Genomic DNA, 20,821 nt, shown 5'->3' on the forward strand with positions numbered 1-20,821 from the left:
ATAGATAGATAGATAGATAGATAGATAGATAGATAGATAGATAGATAGATAGATAGATAGATAGATAGATAGATAGATAGATAGATAGATAGATAGATAGATAGATAGATAGATAGATAGATAGATAGATAGATAGATAGATAGATAGATAGATAGATAGATAGATAGATAGATAGATAGATAGATAGATAGATAGATAGATAGATAGATAGATAGATAGATAGAAGTGAGCACTGAACACGAGTCACCTTGTGGCCACCAACATAAAATTCTTCACTTTAATTTGGAAAAGGGAGCATCAAAAATGACCTCAAGCAATAAGCCACATGCTGCTTCACCGAGTTTAGGTCTTCTCAAAGAGCTAAAAAACAAACAAACAAAAAAACCTAAACCAAAACCTCTCATTTTCAGTTAGGTTTTTGCTCCCCATTTTCTCTTGTGACCTTTGCATTTGTTACCAATTGATACTCAATTTGCTGGCATTTAGAAAACAAAATGACTTGACGTTAACCCCTGGCGACCCAGTCGCTCCCAAATTGGATCATTTGGGAGCTGTCACTCACTGCAGATTGAGGCGGGTCGAGCTAATGTCACTTTTCCACACCTGACAATTTGACTATACAAACCCAATGCCTTTAATTTGTTGCCATGAAGGCCAGTAATATACAAAACATTAATGCAACACCTATCAACTATCTGTAAATGATATCATGGATGTGTCTTAAACCCTTTCATGCACCCTGTAAGCTGCCCACTGTAGTAACCGCTGTCCCTGAAAGGGTTAAGAAGCCGTGCCAAAAATTTCAATGAAAAGATATTCCCATTAATAAGAATCATATTCCTTTTAATAGGAATTTGGAGGAAAACATGGTCTTTTGTAGGATTCAAAAAGACGTTGCCTGGAGCGTTCTCACAATAAAAATGAGAATAATGGAGAAGCGTGGATTGAGATAATAATATCTATTAAAACTATATTGTGCAGTCTATTGCCATTTCCAAATGTGTCATTGACAGCTTTAACTGAAAATTTGGTCAGGCTATGATTCATTTTATGGCATAGTTATAATCCTTATCATGATCGTGTAAGTGGGTGAGCTAATTTAAGCAATGTAATTTAAAATATGTAGAAACATTCCATCAAGACGTTTTAGGTGAAAAAAATAAATAAACCTTCAAAAACATTCCTGGAATTGACTGATTAAAATGTGTGCTTTGGCTTGTGTCAAAAGCCTCCGCTTTATCTTGTATATTTTCATAAATTTGTCAGCTAATTAAATGGGGACATAATTAACTGCAAGGATATATAACTCAATCAAAGTTTTAATCAAGAGTGAAGGCCAAAATCCCGCTTGAAAAGGCTTATGTCGCACACATCCGCACACACGGGCATGCACGCACTTCATTGTAATTGTGTATGCAGAGGACAACGTTGGCAGGGACCATCGCAAATGGAGACATTAGGCTGACTCTGGACACAAGTCCGAGGGTTGAATGTCACCAAACCACTTTAATTCCAAATTCCGAAGAGCGGCACAGCGGTACTTGGACTTCAGCTGTATTTGTGCCTTTAAAGGAAGTGACCTCAGCAAAGTGGCCAGTCGGTCTATGAATTTGCATGTTTGATTGTTTGTTTGGTTCAATAAACATCTGTAAATGCATCCAACACTGTGGCTTTCCTTTTTATTTTTTCCACTTCACTCAAGCGGTGTTGTATCTGATGCAAGACAGCAACTTCAATTTTGGCTCACGACATCAAGCTAAAACGAAATAAATGAATAAATCGACCAAGCAAGTGTGCGTGACTCCAAAAAAACTCGCAAGTTGGGGTGCTCATAAGACAAGGCGCCACTGTATTGGAATGCAAGCGGCGCCAAAATACAAAGTGAACCGGGCTGCCCTGCGAATAATGAAAATCAGCATATAAATTACAACCAATATTGAAAAAAAACCCTCAAAATCCATACATAGTTGAATCCGCGGGTGCCGACACGCAAAGGGGCACAAGGGCTAAGAAACAAAAGCAGCTGAAGCTTGAACGTCCACAGCTTGAAAAACACAGCAATCAAGCGGCACATTCCGCATAATAATCCCTGATATGAGTCATGCTATTTATATTCAAAAGCTTTGAATAACACCACCCGTCTAAAGTCGAGACAGTTGCGCATGGGCTCATTAGAACATAGCAGTATGCAAGCACAGCGCAGGGTTGTCGCCGTGGAGACGGATTGTTAAATACCTGAGCCTCTCTTGGAGACCACCTTTAGACACTTTGACAGTGTGACATAGAGCAGAATCAGCAGAGGGCCGGGAGGTCTCATCTTCATCCCTGTCCTCGCTTTGCAGCCTGAAAGAAAAAAAAAGGGGTGAGGGGGTGGGGGGAGAGACAGATGAGAGAGAGCTCCAACACGAGTGGATTCCACTGAGAAAAACAGCAGGGTATGCAGAGAAAACCGGAATACCTGCTCATTTTTATAGAGTTGCAAGTGAGTGTTGTAATTTTGCTTCCTACTGTGATTTTTCCAAGTATACTTTGTGGGATGTGGGCGTCAAACAATAAACATAATTGTCTACAATATAGTCCATTTTTTATTTTTTTTTAATGTTTGGCGGATATAATTCGAGATAGAGCCGTGATGCATCGCTTTAAAAGTCATGACAATCTGGCGGAAAAAAAAAAGAAACAAAAAGGTTTCCTTTCATATTTCTGTCTAGTTACAAATGGTGCCGATAATTACGGCCTAAAATGTCAATTTTGATTATTTCACCCTCTCTTGGGTCTCAAATTGTATCCGTGCCACGTCAAGGTTGTCGCAAGTCTCTGCCAAATCTTGTAGTAGCCAAAATCAGGCTGCAGTTTGGATTCATCACCAAACTGATCAAGCAATTAGAATGAATCTTCTTGGAATTGGAGTGAATTGCATCATATTGCACCTGCTTCCTTGAAAACACACAATACCATGAACAGTTTTACCCAAGGGAACATCTTAACTCATGTCCACACTTCCCAATATCTACTTGTGGTCTTTCGCTCTCATGAGTGCCAATGGGACAGATTATCAGTGCCGGTGGATATATTTCAGGCCGAAAACTATTCCCCGAGATGCTGACAAATCAATAAAGAAATAATCACACCTGTAAGAAACACCACTAAAAATAGGCGTCGTCATTCAAGCCAGGCGAGGGAATTTCAAATCATTACCTCTTGACTAACCGAGTTATAGCAAATATTCCTCCGATATCCCTCATCGACTCGTATATCATATTAATTGACAGAGGTTAGCCATTCTCAACACCATCATCTGTGAGTAAATGACATCATCTAACATGAGGTAATTATGCTCTAATAGGAGCCTCCCAAATTAGAGCCAGTTGCCGCTGTATGAATTTGATGTTAAACAAATAAGGAAAAATAAAACAGTAATTAAGGATGATGATTGTTAGCTTAGAAGGCTAGCTAGCTGATTGCAGCAGCTGCTGTTTTGTCAAACAGCAGAAATGGAGGAGACTTTATGGAGATAATGAAGCCAGGGAGTATCTCAATAAACAACTAAAATTGTGTATGATGGGCCACTTTATTTAAAACCAAAATAAAATTTTCAATCTATAAAATGTAAAAAAAAAAAAGCCTGATCCTCTTTAGACAGTAAACTCGCTAAGAGTAAATCTCCAAAGCCCCTGTGTCCACTTTGCCTCAATGGCCTCCAGATGAAAATGATGATCACTCAATTCCACGACAATAAATCAGTGATTAAAATATTATATGTGGACATCGTTTGCAGATACCCTTGCTAACTAAATGATCTGGGCTCCTGTTTCTATGCCAGGTGCAGAATGCTGTACTGTCTTTATGATGTACAGAAGTTCAAATTCCAATTTCCTGTTCTGTTAGCACATTCTTCTTCTATACAAAACTAGGGATGTGAATCAAACAGCGCCCCTGCTGGTTGCAGCCAAGTGTGAGCAGTATTTCGCTTTAAATTTTGCCTCAGACATGCTCCAAAACACGATTCATTAAATATCGCTGAAATTGTTAACCTACTGGGTCAAACCTATGAATGATCAAAACATTTAAAATTGAAGAAAGTAGCTATATTGTCTGTATTATTTAAAGTTTTACTCTGTGCCTTCAGGACCAAACTGTCAGGTCAATGATTGAAACAATCATCTGTGTAGAATGTATCTGTAGAGTCAGATATACAGCAATCCATCCGGAAGAGTCTTGAATTCTCAAGTCACATCATGTTTCTGTCAGTGGCTATGAGAACAAGCAACAACCGAAGCCAATGATCCGGAAACTTAAGAAGAAGAAGAGGAGAGGACCCTGGCATTTGGAGAAGAGAAAACCAACGTCGAATGGGGAGCCAGCGAGCTGCAGCAGGGGTCACGTGTCAGGCAGATTAGCATAGCTAATGAAAGGAGCCTCTCTAAGCGTACGTTTGGACAAGAAACCTTTCTCTCCTCAATCATTTTTTTTTTAATCCACACATGGAGAACACAGCAAACTGCAGTGGATGTCCTGTATTAAATCAGCTGTTGGTTTGCTCGTTGATTTTAGCTACAGTTGGAGCCCCGCACAGTCTTGCAATTACGTCTACAAATGGAGACACCTGCTTCCTTAAATATGCATAACAACATTACGGAAATGAAAATTGCACTGCAAAATGGGGCACTTGTCCATAGGGAGCTAATTCTGTGCTATAGTCCACAGAAAATCAGTGGATTTCCTCACCAGGACGCAATATCCGCAATAATTCACCGTGTGCGTCATTAGCTAGAGACCAGTAGTGAAAATAACAGGTGGTTTCTGTAGTATTTATTTAAAAGAGAGAATCTGTTTTTTTTAATGGTACGTGGTATGCAAAAGGTTTCGAACAAGAAAACAATGCCCGGCCTGTCTTGGTTGAGATGGACAGTTAACATTCAAGAGTAACTGGGAGTCTAGGCCGATCTGTGATTGACAAATTAATTGACCAAAAAGCGGTTTTGAATGCTTTTGTCTGTATAGTGTACACGTGAATCGTTGCAAAGAAGTTAGCCCTCTGAATGAACCCGAGCACAGTTAACAGACCACCTCCTTGAAGCCCACGAGAGAGCAGCTGCACGGTACACACAGTTGGTCACACAAGCAAAACAAAGTGCACTAATTAGCCAGGAGTTTATTTCGGTGAATGCCTCCTAAATAATGTCATTTGCATCCCTTCAATGACCACACTGTAGCTGTCCGACATGGGAAATACGCCAATTATACTTTGATTCACTCGACCGGAGCCTCAGACTGGAAGCGAGCGGGTGAATTGAAAAGGAACAATGTTGTCCCGCTCATGTCTCGGCTTCGCAAACACAGCAGGACTCAGGTTCTGCCAGCCATGACATCACCCCCCTCACATCTTAACGGACACACACACGCACACACAGAAGTGCATTGTGGCCCTTGCAAAATGCCGGGAAAACACTGGACACACTTTTGTTGTAGCACCACAAAGAGGTAGCTAAAAAAAGAAACTTTTGCTCATTATTGAAAAGATGAAGAAAGACTTTTGAAACTCTAGAATTTGCTTTTGTGAAGGGTTTTCGCCATTTAAGGATGCTTGTAGATGTTATACATTGGTCTTTGGCGATTCGCACATCTGAAATGAAAATGGCCGACCTTTTTTTGGTTTTCGCTATCAAGGGTTGATGAGACGCATCTGTCTGGGATAGTTGGTTCTGAATGGAGCCTACAGTATTAAGGTGAATTCCCAAGTAGGAGGTTGTCAAAGCCATGGGCCATGGAATTCATCTAAAATGGCCGACTTTTTTTGGTTTTCGCTATCAAGGGTTGATGAGACTTTATGGTACATTTCAACATCTTGCTTTTTAGATTCGCTAAATTGCCCACAGGTGTAAATATGATCATTAATATGGCCACCGACTAACTGGTGACCTTGGATAGAATCCAGCTCACCCGGATCAGGATAAGCAGTAGGAAACAGAGAAGCATGGATGTTGTTCTTCTCATGCGGTCCGATTTCAAGACTGGCTGGATGTTGTGAGCGGTGTAGTGTACAAGTGTATACAAAGTTGTACAAACGGTGATAAATTTCATGTATTTCGGCGACAACCGTGATCTCGTACAGTTGAAGCAAAGTTGTATATTCATTAGCATTAGCATTCTTGACTGACCGGCCGTGGCAACACCTTCCTGATTTAGTCTGGCAATCTGGAACAATTTGAAAGTGTGCTACTGACAACTACAAGACTTAAGTGGAACAATACTTCACTTGTTAGCGCTGACTATCGCTTTTGGCTCTGTTGCAGGCGATTAACTCGCTGTGAGCTGGACTCTGAAATGAACACTTGTAAAACCGTACAGTGTATGCCTGGCTTGATACATTCACAGTTTTCTGTGCCGAGATGGCGTCTTGCCTATCTCGCCTCAAAATGGCACAAACATATATTTTATTTGTTCGGTTCACTGTCGGGGTGTACAAAAAAAAAATGGCACGTTGACATATTTGGATACAAAGCAGAGGGGGAGATGTGCTGGACTAGTCAACATTTCAGGACGGTCATAAGTGTACGAATAAATTTGACTCCAATAACAGTAGAAGCATTTGAGTCCTCAGCTTGAGTGTGCGGGCCGAGCCTTACTGTTATCTTTCTCCTCTGATAAATAAAGCAGTAGGCAGACGAGTACAATGATGCGATGATGTGTGCACGCTTCATGCATGGCCGCTGCCCGGATCTCCTGGCATGTCTTTGTGCCCATCCTCAACCCCACCTGCTCCCCGGCCCCTCCAAGGAAAGGCGCTCGCTTAGCGTTGTTGAGCCACTGTGCTAGCGGCGGGGATGTCGCAGCAAAGTTTGATGTTTAGCTATAAAACACAAATCCCTCAATTTCGTGCCTTGTGTGCGATGCTGTCCTCTCCTGAAGACATTCGTAGACATCCTTACAATCAGAAATCCGTAAACGTGCCAGTTCTTCACTCCCATTCCTAACACTGACTTCACCTAGATTTTTCACGGGCATTGATTATTAACTTTAGTTATTATTTCCTAAATGGACCAACTGCATCATGGACTCAGAAACACTCCTTGCAAGTACAAAGAGTTTCTTAAACACTAAGTGCCATGAATAAGTAATGACAGCAACAATTTATTATCGGAATATAAGGCTTAATAAAACAAATACTTAAGGAGGAAAAGTTGCACCGTTCTGGAAGAGGGCGGAAAGGGCAGCGCTCTGAGCACAAAGCCGTAAATAAAAGAAATTAAAAGTTTCTCCCGCACACATTGTGCACTTCAAGGCCCGTAGTACCTCTTGATCAATAATGCATGAGCGATAACTGTGGAAAGTGAAATGAGAAGTGGGCAGGTGGAAAAAACAGTATATGATCATAGAGCTCGTGTCATGGGATGAGCGCGTCTCTGCTGCATATGAGGGCCGCATGTACGGCATCGCAGCCCCCTGTTCTGTGAAACGCTACATTATTGATATGCTATGCGGTTAGCCGCTGTTCAGAGAAACCTTTGAAGCAATGTAACGAGAGACACACGAATTGATATTTAATTCAATAACGCCGCACAGCTGCTGGAGTCAAACAACGCAATTAAGGGGAATGAAGAATTATTCAAAGCAGACGAGTCGTGCCAGAAACAGACGAGTTATACTCGTATCCTGTCCACTCTTTGGTTGTTGTTGAGCTTGTCAAGTTTTAAGTTATAGCCCAGACAAAATGATGCATTAGGTGGTCTACAGCACGGCAATCATTATAACAGCTCCCGAATGATCGTGATAACGCATCGTGTTTGTCGTTACTGCGCCAACCTAATCTGCAGCTCTACCCAATTTGCACGAAGCGGTGAAAGCAACTTCACTTGGATAAACTACGTTGTCCGTTCAGATGGTGATTTCAATCAGTCTGAACATCACTGGACAGCGGGACATGCGGCTGATTTTTATGAGGTTGTTTGTGGGTTTGATTCCCCAATCAGTGGGTCCAAAACAACCACTGCCGGCGTCAAGCCAGGATTTAAAAAAGGCCTATTAACACCGTTACCATAATTGTGACTTAGTGTCAAGGCGATTCGTGCGTAGGTCACAGACCAGCCAAACCCCCTATTTGCACCCATAGCATTATTTGTTGCCGTGACGACGTAAACCACAGACGATGAATGATGAACTGGGTCGAGCCAAGCGGCAGATGTTTGTTAAACGCTTTTGACCACGGGCAGGCCTTGTTCCTCTCCGGAGGCTGCCCAGAGGAGGTTGGCGCTAACAAGCGAGGCGCGCTGAGCTATGCCTTGCCTCCGTCCCATCATGCACCGCTCTCTCGGTGGCTTGCTGAGTGAGATTAATTACCTAGCTGTCCTGAACTGCTACCAATCCTCGCTGCTCTGTTTGAACATACAAGGAAAGATGACACTGAATCAGAAAAATCTCACGGGAAACCACTAAAAAAAAAAACAAAAAAAAAAAAAAAAAAAACAAAAAAAAAAAAAAAAAAAACAAAAAAAAAACAACAAAAACCAAAAAGTAATGATTGACCTTGTCTGAATTTACTCACATTTTGCTCAGCGTGAAATCTGGGCCTATTGAGGTCAACTCAAGTCTATCAGTCTGTTGAGTGAATGGCAAAATATGGAAACACGGATTGAATTTACTTTCTGCCATTAATTGGAAGAGCATTCAGTTGTTCAGCCTGCCGCGATAGATCGCTAGCATTGGGCATCAGAAACAAAAGGAAGCTTTGGAAGCAAAGCTTTTTTTCCCCAGGATCGGCCGAGGTTGGATAGAGCGAGCTGCGAGGTGGTTGAGTCACCCAGACATGCTGACGGGATTGAGCGGAGAAGCTAGCGAGGCATTCCCACCCCCTCCAGAGCTAGCTGAGTTGCTCTCAGCTATGTGGCTCATTGTCAGCCGTCTTAAGGATGACTGGCTTGCAGTCAATGCTGTCTTTGTTGGCGAGCACAGCCAAGACTTAGCTGACCACCAGTGACGCCACACAGGCATGCACACATTTCAATTCAGTTCAGTTTGGAGACGTGTCGTGTCTCTTATTATTGAACCGAAAAATCCTGGCCTTGTTTTCCTGAGATTAATTCAATGAAATACATTCAAGCATGTTCATCTCCGTGATCTCCCAATTTCTGTCTCTTGTTTTTGTATGATTCTCCAGTGTCCCCCTTGCATCATTATTCCAATCACCTTCCAGTTTAAGTATTTAAAAGGGTCTAATTGCAATCCCATTAAATCCTTCGTCTTCATTTTATTTTGAAAGTCATGAATTGATCTCAAAGACAACCAATCAATAAAGTGTTAAAATTGTTTTTTCCACCCCTCATTATTCGTTCAAAGCCAGAATGGAAGTACACTAAGCAATTTTATTATAATACACAGTCAACATTAATTTAAAATATTTGAATATGTTATGGAGTGTTGATTTTATAGAAAAAAATCCACATCTATTATTATCTTGAATAAAATCATATGCTGTTAAATTAAATTATCCCCCCCCCAAAAAAAAAAATCATGTCGCTGATCCAAACTGGGCCACAAGAATGCCCCCCAAAAATTGAAACCGGGTCACTTGAAGCGTGTAGTGTAAAAATCCACGTTTGACTAGAATATCACCTGTAAGACCGCATTTATTTTCATCCTTGTGTGGAGTTATAGTCCCTCGAGGTAGAGGCTCCGGGTGCATTTTTCACTTTAATCAGCTCAGCCCGGACACCGGCGAAGGTAAACCTCAACATGGTGTGAAATTGCTGAAGCATTCCCCGAAAGCTTTCAATCCGAGAGCGCAGAAAGAGGCCTGCGATTGGCTTTGTGCACTTGAGCTGCTTGACAGACACACAGCTGCTGTCCCGCCATGGCGGATATGTTACCATATGTTGCAAATAAGGAAAAAAAAAAGAGCGGGGAAAAAGTGAGCGTGTGAGAAGAATAGGACCGTACATGTGCTGGACGTATTTCGTTCTTATCTCAACTGTGCTGGATGAAGCACTGTGGTGCGACATTTCACTTAAAAACAAAGCTCCCTAAAGGCACAGAAGGCCGGCTTGAGCTGTTTTCAAGAGGCGAGGAAAGAGCATGCACGATGGTTTATCCACGGTAGAGCCGATCCCGTTGGCTGGTGGAGGCAGCCTCGTGTCAATGGAGCCTAAACGACGCCAATAATGGTCCCACCGCTCGGTCCCCGGGGTCTTAACTGTTTAAAAATCGATTCTGCGCTCCACTAGGGGCAGCCTGGGAATACCATACAAGAGGAAGAAATTGAAAGGAAAGGAGGAGGTGGCAAGGGAGATGGAGAGCTGAGAAAAGGTTACAAAAGAGAGATACGAGTGAGTGGAAACTTCAATTATCTCTTCATCCTCGTCTCGGCCCGTCTGTAGAACACTAATGGCAAAGACAAAACCAATCCGGCTTCATTTGCAAATTTCCGGTGGGCTGTGAAATATTTCCCGACAATCGTGATACAATTACAATTGAAAACGAAGAGCGCCGTAAGCTACTTAAATCAATTCCTCGTGCTGGTCGTTTCTAATTCATGCCTGACATGGATACGCTACATGTACCACTAAAATGACATGGTGAATGTTGACCACAATACATTTCTGTTCTATCCACTGTCTATAGCACTTACAGGCGGAGCCCATCACAGCTGACTTTAAGTCCCCCCCCGCCCCCGGTCGCTATCCAATCACAGAAAATATCTGGACACATTACCATTCACATTTACACAAGGACCAATTTAGTTTTCCTTGAACGTATTTGCTGAATTTAAGAGGAAGTAGCCACAAAAACCTGCAACCTCCGCTCTGAATGGCCAGAGCCGAGATTGATCAGCAGGCATGTTCACCGCTGGTTAACTGTACCGCCTCGATGCGATTTACATTGAGAGCAATTATACTTGAAATTATTCTTTCCACTTCACCGCTATTGTAAAACACACAACGCACCATTTCGTCACACCCAATAAGGATACGGCGTGAGCTAGCAAAAGAAGCTAATGTAGCACTCTTCATCTTAACACAGTGCTGTGTCCTCAAATAGAGGAGGCCAGTCACAGGAAGATTCAAACCCAAAGTACAAAAACTAGGTCGATAACGGCTCGGAGTGAGATTCCAAACAAGACAATGGGAAGGGAACAAAAACAGGAAGTGGTAACATCACTAAAAGCAAGACGGTGCGCAGTCATCTACATGACGACCGGCCATCTTATCATATTTTCAGAAAGGGTTGGGAGGAAAAAGCAAAAGACACAGCAGAGTGACCTCTTTGATGCTGGCTGAAATGAGAACGAATGCAAATACTGGTCAAACTTGAAAATGGGAAATTCAGACTTCAAGGTACCACGGTATGATTGAAATTCAGTTCTTGATGCATTTTCTGCAGAGATAACACAGTTACTCCCTTTAAAAAAAATAATTAAAAAGAAAAAAAACAAACGCTGACTTAGATGTTGTTTACGGCACAAAAACACAAAGCCCTCTTGTGGCCGCCGGAATTCTGCCGGGAGCGAAAGGAGGAAAATCGGGTGACATTACGCTGGCATCCCAGCGGGGCCCGCAGCGCCGAGATCCAGCTGTGTCGCAGGTTTGATCCAGCCTCGGTGCGCCTTCCCAGCGGGAGCGTTCCAGAAATGTTCCTTGCCGAGCACAACTTGCTGAACTGATCTTTTGATCCATGCTTAAAATTCAGGTGCGACTCGATCATGACGACGATGTGCGGAAGAACCTGGCAGCGCTGACCTCAACACTCTCTTTCGAATGAACCAACATCTTTGACCTCTTGGAAATCATTTCTACTACTATGTAATCTTGTACAATGTACAAACTGATAAAAAATAACTGATGCAGAGGCATTCCTGATTGAAGCTGCATCATGCATGATATGTTTTATGTATTTTTTCCAAAATTTAGAATCGTGGAACATTTGATAAAACAGGAAGTAACATAAAGCAAACTGTATACCGTATACCCCCTCAACATGAACCCAAAGTGTACAAATGACAAACATGTAGACCATCCAAACACTCCAGACTTTGCATCTGTCGAATATGTCCTTCAAATATAATAGCGCACCCTTTTGAAAGACACAACGGCGATGCAGGCAGATAATGAAGGGCGAACGGGAATCCAAAATATCTATAATGTAATATAATCTATAAAAACTAACAAACAAAAATAACCAAACAGACCAAACAAAACTGTGAGGTTTTGTCTCTCTCTGAAATGACCGTCAAGTGGAACACTGCGAATGGGCATCATTCATAAATTTCTTTTAATTGCAAAGTCCGTGTTTATGCCAAGAAAAGAAAGCACTGACGGGTACACCTGAGTGTGGTCGGTCGAAGCCGGCAGTAAATCACAAACTTTTTCCAAGTACCTTTTCTACTTCTTAAAAGCCTTCTAACAAGAAAGATATATGAGCTTCACTGGCTAAAGAAGCAATGAATTTAAAGACAAGAAATTCTGAGGAGATTCAGAGGTGGGCTTGAAACCACCATCCTGTCCTATCTGTTTATTTTTTATTATTATTATTATTTTTTGTTTAGAGAATGACACGAAATTTGGTGAACATGTCAATTTTAACGGGGCGCCAGGAATGTCTCACAGAACGATGCAGTCATTGCGTGCAAATTCCACACTTCTCAAAGTGAGGGAGACACGAGGAACTCCATCTAGTGGTAAGTGAAAGAATTACTAAATTTAAAGTTAAAATTGTGATGACATCGTGGTTTAATTGTTTGTTTGTTTGTTTGATCCATTTTTTAAGTACATTTCAGTTGTATTTAACTTTTAAGTGCAATTGTTTTGCATCAGGCTTTGAATTTTTTTTTGTTTTCAAACATTTATTTAGGTTGAATTTTTGTGAACGCAGAAAAACGATGATTTGAGTCAACCCCCCCCCCCCCACCCATTCTGAAACCGTGCATGTTACAGTGGCTTATAATAACATTAATCCCACACTTTGGGTTTACTACGCTACGTATAATTAAATTTTGGTCATTATCGTGGTACTTGAAGAGCCAAGTGCTTTTTGAGGTGAAACTAACTGAAGGGATCACTTTTATAGACACATGGCCAACGTAAACTGCAGTTTTTTTTTTTTGTTTTTTTTTGCCTACACCATGGTGTGGTGTCAAATTTGTTGGTCATTTCACGCATTCCCCATGAACTCCCCCCCCCCCCCCAAGGTCTGAGCTTGATCAAACTGAGTGTGTATGATGATACTGATACTGTTTGAAAGTCAGCGATATGAAATGCTCCAATAGACCCATGAAATGCCTTGTTCATTGTTTTCTTTTTATACGCATGGCTATATTTTACCAGCATTATTCGTTTCAGCACATGCATGGCAATATAAGTTCAGATTATTCAGAGAGTGCACTTGGGTGGGGGTAGGGGGGGAGGAAACAATGTGATTTCCAATCAGAGAAATTGATAAATGCTCATCACTTGTGCTCAGAGTTTGTCCTTGGAGGAGGTCTGCTTTTTGTATAGGCACAGTGTGTGAGCGAAAGCACTCCTGCTGGGCTCAGAAAGAGGGGAAAACGGTTGCAGGGTCCTCTAGGATGGATTTCCTATGACACAATGCATGTGAACAGCAGCACGGGTGTATATGCTCTCCCTCCAACTCGGCCTCTGCGGAATGCCGACACGGGCCGCGTCTTTAGCGCCTTTTGTGCCGCAAATTGCAATGCGCTGCCGTTTTCCCATCATGGAGTCTGTAAGGCCGAAGCATTCCTTATCTGACATCCTGCAAAGCCAGACTGTTTATCCCGGAGGTGTTAGCATGGAGGAAGATGGAGGAGGGAGGAGGAGGAGAGGTGCCAGATCACCACTCAGGCCAGGAACACGACTGACTGGGCCTGTGTGTCACATCTCCACACAGACACAGCATATGCGGGATCAACACCAACATACAGTAGATGCCTCTGACCCTCGACAATGACGCTGCAATGTTGCCATGGCTATTCATCCTCATGACAACAATAAAAAAAAAAGCTCGGAGCTCGCCTAGAATGCATTTTACGCATTGTTCACCGAAACCCTCACTTGTGTTAAATGTTTACCAATATGAATGCTAGGGAGTTGAAATTGTCCAAAAGTGTGATTGAATCAATTTAGGAGTTGGGAACCCACTTATAAATAGTAATAGTCAGAAACTGTGAAAATGCATCAATAATGCATCGGTCTGAACGAGACTTTCGAAAATCAACAATGGAAGGGAACAGGAGTGTCCTGTTTTCACTTCTCCACAGTACAAAATCTGAGAGGAGACTAAACGGCACCAATATAACAGACCACTGCAGCAAAAGGGGAGATCGGAAAGTAGAACGGCATAACAACAGGGTAAGCTAATTTATTTTGGTATTTCTCGCCAAGTATCAAACGTTTCACCAACGAGACGGTGACCATTCGTTTGATCAATGGTGCACTTGGTTTTCATCACCCATCTGGTATGAGCTTGGTAGACACGGAACCCTGATCGATCAGTTCCTAGAAATCGTACCTTGTGGCATTTGTATGATTATTGCTTTTGATCCTTTGGTGGGAGGAATGCTTGCATCTCGACTCAAATGCCCAAAAGACAAGTAGTGGATAACACGACCCAGAGAGATGGTCACGGACTTATTGAGCAACCGCCCTCAAGAGCTATGGAAAAAAGGTGGACAGCTTCAAATTCCTCCGAGTCTACATCTCATCAGACCTGGTCTACCAACATCTCTCATGAGTTGAGGGATTGTCACATCTCTCATGGAGAGACTGCTGATCCACTTTGGTCAGCAGGTGGACTGCAAAGAACAATGGGGGTGACTTGCGCGCACTTCCTTCGGAAGACGTTACAAGGCATTGGAATCTAGAACCGCAAGACTCAAAAACAGCATGTAACAGCAAGCCGTGAAATTGATTTTTTGTCTGTCCCACAGAGACAAAGGACTAGCCCCTTACCAGCCACCTCTTCGCACACAGAGGCAATGGCAAAGCCAAAGCAACTGCATTAGCCAAATGGATAAAACCATGGCTAAAAAGTTCTATTTTAAATTATCTCAACTTCAATTCGCGAGCAGCGCTTCTGTAACATCATCCACTTTGGGCTCACTCGGAACCCCGACTGATCAGGAACTAGCCATTTGCCTGAGGTAATGCATCATTAGCCGGGTGATTCGCGAGTTTGGCGAGTACGTCAAACAAAACGGGGGCCATCCTCGCTTGTGAGTCTGATGAGGAGAAATTGGACAGATTGGCCGGACTGAGAAAGCGTTTAGGACAACTGTCTGTGTGTTGCGTTTAAAAGATCGGAGTGGCTTCGGACTAGGGGCGCACTCATTAGAGCGCTAGGGAGCTAATAGCCGCTATCCTTTCGTCGACATCAAAGATGGCTGTTCAGCACACAGGCGCGTTTATTGCAGCCCTGCGCAGCCCTGGAGACTCATTGCAGCATAACACACAGCGCTGCAGACGCCAAAATTAAATGTCCACAAACATCAGCGAGCCCTCTCCCGCCTCCCGTCGCCTCCGATTGCTTCTTCGCCAGATCTCACATGGCCTGTTTGTTGTTTGGATTTTTTTGGGAGGGTGGCGGGGGGGGAAACTTCACAGCTTGAGAGCAGAGGCCATCGTAGCCACTTTCAGACGCGGGTTGACAAGGCAAACATAAAATTGAGTCCCTCGTCGCTCCTTACTCGCAATGCAGTCCGCCGAGAGACCGCGGCTTAATATTTCACCGCCGCAAGCAAATCTGATTCCGACGTCGTTCTGACGAGGAACTGCAAGCTCAGAGATTTTCATAAGCGACGTCTCCAAGGAACACGGCGGCGAGTCGCTTTCCATGCCAATCCTGTACGAGCAATGAAATTATAGTTTTAAAGAGATTACGGCCTGTAAAACATTAGTTGAGTCCGACGGTTTTCCCCGAGACTGACTGTGTTGGTATTATGTTGCGGCAAGGAAAACAAAGAGCTGCTCCATCGGTTTGCCTTTACCTGCCTGCAAGCTCTGCAAGGTCATGTGTGTGGCTTGCATATTGACACACGTGAACACAGTTCAGACATAGATCATTCTGCAGTCGTTTATGATATTGCATCCGTGCACTCCCATCCAAAAGTATATTTGTACTCGTGGTCAACGGTAGAGAGCTTTCTTGATCGTATGATTTAATGTGGTTAAGTTTGACACGAATGTGACAGTTAAGGTGGGGAAAAAAAAATGAGATGGAAAGCGACGGGTTTTATTATCGTTAACATAGTGGCATTACAGATGCATGTCAATACATTGGATTAGCATGAAAAAAATAATTCGCGAGTCAAACATTTTAACTCCGACAGAACTCCGATATTTCTAATGGAATGGGAGGCTCACTGAATGTTTTGAACACCTTTTTTGGTGGTCGCTGAACGTGGATTCAGCTCAACTTTGAGTCTGACGTCATGTTGATGGCAAACCAATTGAAAACGAATCAAGAGTGCCTCTGGTGGTCATAGCCGAGTACTGCACTCCACTCTGCCTCACTTGAAGACACGACTAATCAACAATCAACTACACACGGTTAAGCTAATTCGTAACAACCAATTAATTGATCATTATGCCAAATTTATAACCAGTACTTCACTTCTTTTGACAGTTGTAGCACACAAACAGGATTTTTGATGCCGTTTCGCATCATAAGCTGCTCAGATATAACGAGGCATGTAAAGTCAACCATATCTCAACCGCCAAAGACATGATTTGTTTCCTCTTTGATTCTTCTGAGGGCCTTTAATCACTCCAACTTGTCTTTATGCAGCTGAGTGAGGATGAGGACTTCATAAAAGCCAAAACAAACATCAGAGGAAAGGTAGTTGAGGAGGCGAAGCAATGTACATGTGACTAGCTTAGCATCGCTGCAGCCGGCACACAAATCACCGACAGGTTCCAGGATGCACCAGTGCCTTTTTTTTTTTTTTTTTAATTCCCTGACGGCAGCCCCTTTTAGTTTCATGGTCATGTGACTGCACGCCCGTTCCTCAATAATTGAGCGGTTTGAACCCTCGAAGCCACCGCGCCAGGATATGAAAAATCCTCAGCTCCCGCATCCAAATGATTATTCCTAAACAAAGCGTGTTAAATGGACGCCGCCGCCTCTGCGGCACTCTCCATCTGGAGGATGCTGCGTGACAGCTTCCCTTAAATTACAAATATCAATCTGCCTCAGTGGGAGCTCAGCCCACCAGCCGCCTCTCAGGGGTCCGCGTCAAAGCGGGCGGCCCTAAGAACCTCGCAACCATCAAAAGCGGCGTGCACGATTCATGCTTTATTTGCCGGAGCGTGACGGATTGGCATTCCGACAAAAGTCAATGTTTGGATAGCAAAAGGGACGTCGTGCATATACGATGCTCAGTTTGCTTGATGTTGATGCTGTCGTGCTTGTTGATGCAGTAAGAGTAGAAAAGTGTTCGGTGTTGAATCATTTCATGCAGACAAGTGTAGGTGTTGTACCCTCTCAGTGCGGAAAGTACAGCTGTTGAAACGCCCACGCAGCGGCTTCACCCCTGAATAAAGTCAATTTGTCAAAATAAGTTAATCCGTTATTAATAAAATGCCGATTCATTCTAACTCTCAACTGTCTTGAGTGATCAACATTTAGGTTGTGTGCGACTAGAGGCAAAGTTTGATCATATATATTTTTTTGGGGGTGGGGGGTGTTCTCAATATCACAAGCTCTCAGTACAATGATTCGAATATGATTACTGTTGCGAACTGGCCTAACATGACAAAGCAGCCCTAAAAAAAAAGCATTGAGTTTAATCCATATTTTCTCTGAATCTGATTCCACACATTCCTATTTTGTGAGCAAGACCCCCCCAAAAAAATCTTAAAATTGAGCAGTTTACATCTGTGTCGCCTTTTAATGAGTAATCGTTTGCTCACCAACGGATTCACCCGAACCGACAACTGTCTTGCAAATCAACCGTTTCGAGTCAAGTGTATTTTGCTTGTCGATCTGGGTTAGCGCCGCCCATTCCCTCCCTCCTTCCCCCCCCCCACACACCCCCGAGGCACGGAGCGACAGACGTTGGCTCGGAGGGCTCCCAATCTGCCGTGTGATCAGCGGGACTCTCCCCGAGCGTGTTTCCCCCTTTCCCTACCACCACCACCGGCTGTCCGCCTGCGGCCACGCAAGCGCTCGCGCTCGCCGTCCAACTGCTCCATCGACGCAATTCTCCACAGGATCGCCTTCGAGTGGCGAGTCGGCGGCACGGTCTAATTCAATCAACGCGAGGGGTGACGGGCACACAATTCAATGAAAGGGGAGGCTTATCACAGAGAGCGAGCCTCATATTTTGTCACCTTCATGTCTCTGAATAAGGTGACCGTGTAGCTGATATCATGTTGACTTTTTTTTTTTTAGGACAGCAAACTAGCAAACTCCACCTCCGCTAGTTCTAGCTAAGTATTGCTCAAGACGTGATTAATCCACAATCAAGTCCATGAAATCGCCGCATATACATCGGGCTTTGCCGATCCGATTATCGGGAAATCCGAAAAGCGCTCAACGACGGCTGAGCGAGGCGCACGGCAGAGACGCTCGAGTGGAGCTTCATCGGAAATTGATGTCATAATTAAGATGGCTCGTATGAAATATGTATGAAGCGTTTTAGCATAATCCGGCATGCCAACGCTGGGTGGAGGGAATGTCACCGGTGTGCAATATAAAAAAATAACATTTAAAAAAAAGTGTGAAAATGTCAACGCACACACAAAAAAAAAACAATGCTTAGAATTCTGCCCGAATATTTCAAGTGACTTCGTTGAGAGGCCCGGGGGCCAGTCGAACATCCTCCACATGCAAGATTGGAACAAAGGAGCTGTCTGTTTCAGCACCGCGGACAGTTCCACACGTCTCATCTCCCGCCTTCCGTGTGACAGACAATTGACGCTATCGTCCCCCAGATCACCACTAAACGACATCTCTTCTGTGTTAAATTCACACACAAAAAAAAAAGAACAGAGTTTGGAACGCTATCACGTTGTCATAAAACGCCAAAGAAATCACGAAAGGAGAAGAAGTCATTAATAGGCCCCAGAACTCAACATCAAATTTTTGCGTAGACGTCACCAACAGAAAGCATCACACCCGAACAAAAGCAGGATGCCACCTGTGAGTCAGGTCATTCCTGAAAGCCCTTGTCCCATTTTTTTTTTTTTTTTTTTTTGCAAGCAATCATCACTGTCTGGGAAGTATTTTTATAGGCCACATCACACAGTGCCGCTGATGTCATTGAACGTCAGATGCCGCGCCGCCGTCGGGAAGCTCCGATTGATAATCCGCTTCGCTGGATTCTGTGTAAAAACGCACAGGCAGATGCATTTTGGATCTTTTCGTTCAGCTCTGCTGCAGTAATTTTGATGACGCTGCAGAAAAGGAGCAATCAGACGGAAACGATAGAGCATAAACATAAGCGAAAAAAGATCTATCGTCTAGCGTGTACCATCATTCGTGGGAAACGGTTGTCGATCAGCATTTAGCATTCACGCGATTGAACAGCGGCATAAAAACCTCCAACGGTTCCCTCAGGCCAAATTCAATGTACAAGCACATTGTGTTTACATGCAACATTCACACAGCATTATATACAGCACACTATTTTAACTACTACCACCACTACTACTACAATTATTACTACCCCTAAATTTTACATCGAAAGGCAGGTCGAATGTTTGCAGTCACTAACCTGTAGATGGCACTTTTCAACCTCAGAGGATCAACAGTATGTTTTTTTTTTTTTTTTTTTGCTAGTATGCAACAAAATGGCTGACACAGTGACCACTACACTGTTTCTTCTTCTTCTATTACTACTGCTGCTGCTGCTACAATCCCATGCCTTAAATCGTCTGGCTTGGATGAGTTGAATATTTGCTTTTTCAGGCCTCACAGGGCCGCCATGCTTGTGTTTGGCAAATGCGAGTAGTCCTACAACGACAATTATCATGAGTACTACAGCCTTAATGTAGGCCTAACGTCTTTGCGCCCCCTTTGACTTTGTAGGGCCGCAATACCGATGCCTGGTTTTGACAGATACAGAAGTTACAACTATCAGAACTTCAACCACCAGTACTATTACAACAGCCACACTTTTAGGCCTTCGGTGAAGCCAAGTATGTGCGACCTCAAACTCATTTGTGTCCACTTTTGACCCATAAGGGCCACCATATTTTTTGCTTATTTGGGAAATGCTTGTGTTTGGCAAATGCGAGTCGTCCTACGACGACAATTATCACGAGTACGACAGCCTTAATGTAGACCTAACGTGAGTCAAGTCGTTGCGCCCCCTTGGACTTTGTAGGGCCGCAATACCGATGCCTGGTTTTGACAAATACAGACGTAACACCTTAGAACTTCAACCACCAGTACTAGTACTATTACAACAGCCACACTTTTAGGCCTTCGGTGAAGCCAAGTATGTGCGACCTCAAACTCATTTGTGTCCACTTTTGACCCATAAGGGCCACCATATTTTTTGCTTATTTGGGAAAGAATGATAACTACAAGCACAACTTGGACGGCAAATTTGATGCCACGGGTGAGTCAGGTATGTGTTTCCCCTCAGGGATCTCCCTTTTTGAGTCTGTATTGTGCCGTACTCTCTGCTTTTCGCTATCATTCACTAGCACTGCGACTAACAGTCAGTTTTTTTTTTCTTTAGAATTTTATTAGCCCTCAAAATTTTCAACCTTGGTCCCCTTTTCCTACCTGCCAATCTTTGCACACCCAAGCAACACACGCACATGCAAAATCAACACACACAGATCGATAGATCAAGGGATAGATTTTTTTTTTTTTTTTTTTTTT

At 43.2% G+C, this 20,821-nt stretch overlaps 1 protein-coding gene across 4 annotated transcripts in view; it reads right to left on the reverse strand.

Moving 5' to 3' along the window:
* il1rapl1a (interleukin 1 receptor accessory protein-like 1a) overlaps positions 1–20,821 on the reverse strand; it is a 196,375-nt gene that overhangs the window by 174,470 nt on the left and 1,084 nt on the right. For all 4 annotated transcript variants that reach the window (XM_019894532.1, XM_019894530.1, XM_019894531.1 and 1 more), the window contains exon 2: positions 2,237–2,344. In XM_019894532.1, coding sequence (XP_019750091.1) covers positions 2,237–2,324 — 88 coding nt within the window. In that variant the 5' untranslated portion in view covers positions 2,325–2,344. The remainder of the gene's footprint in view (positions 1–2,236; positions 2,345–20,821) is intronic.

This window comes from Hippocampus comes, unplaced genomic scaffold (assembly GCF_001891065.2).
Source record: "Hippocampus comes isolate QL1 unplaced genomic scaffold, H_comes_QL1_v1.1 scaffold96, whole genome shotgun sequence".
In the NCBI taxonomy this organism is placed as follows: Eukaryota; Metazoa; Chordata; class Actinopteri; order Syngnathiformes; family Syngnathidae; genus Hippocampus; species Hippocampus comes.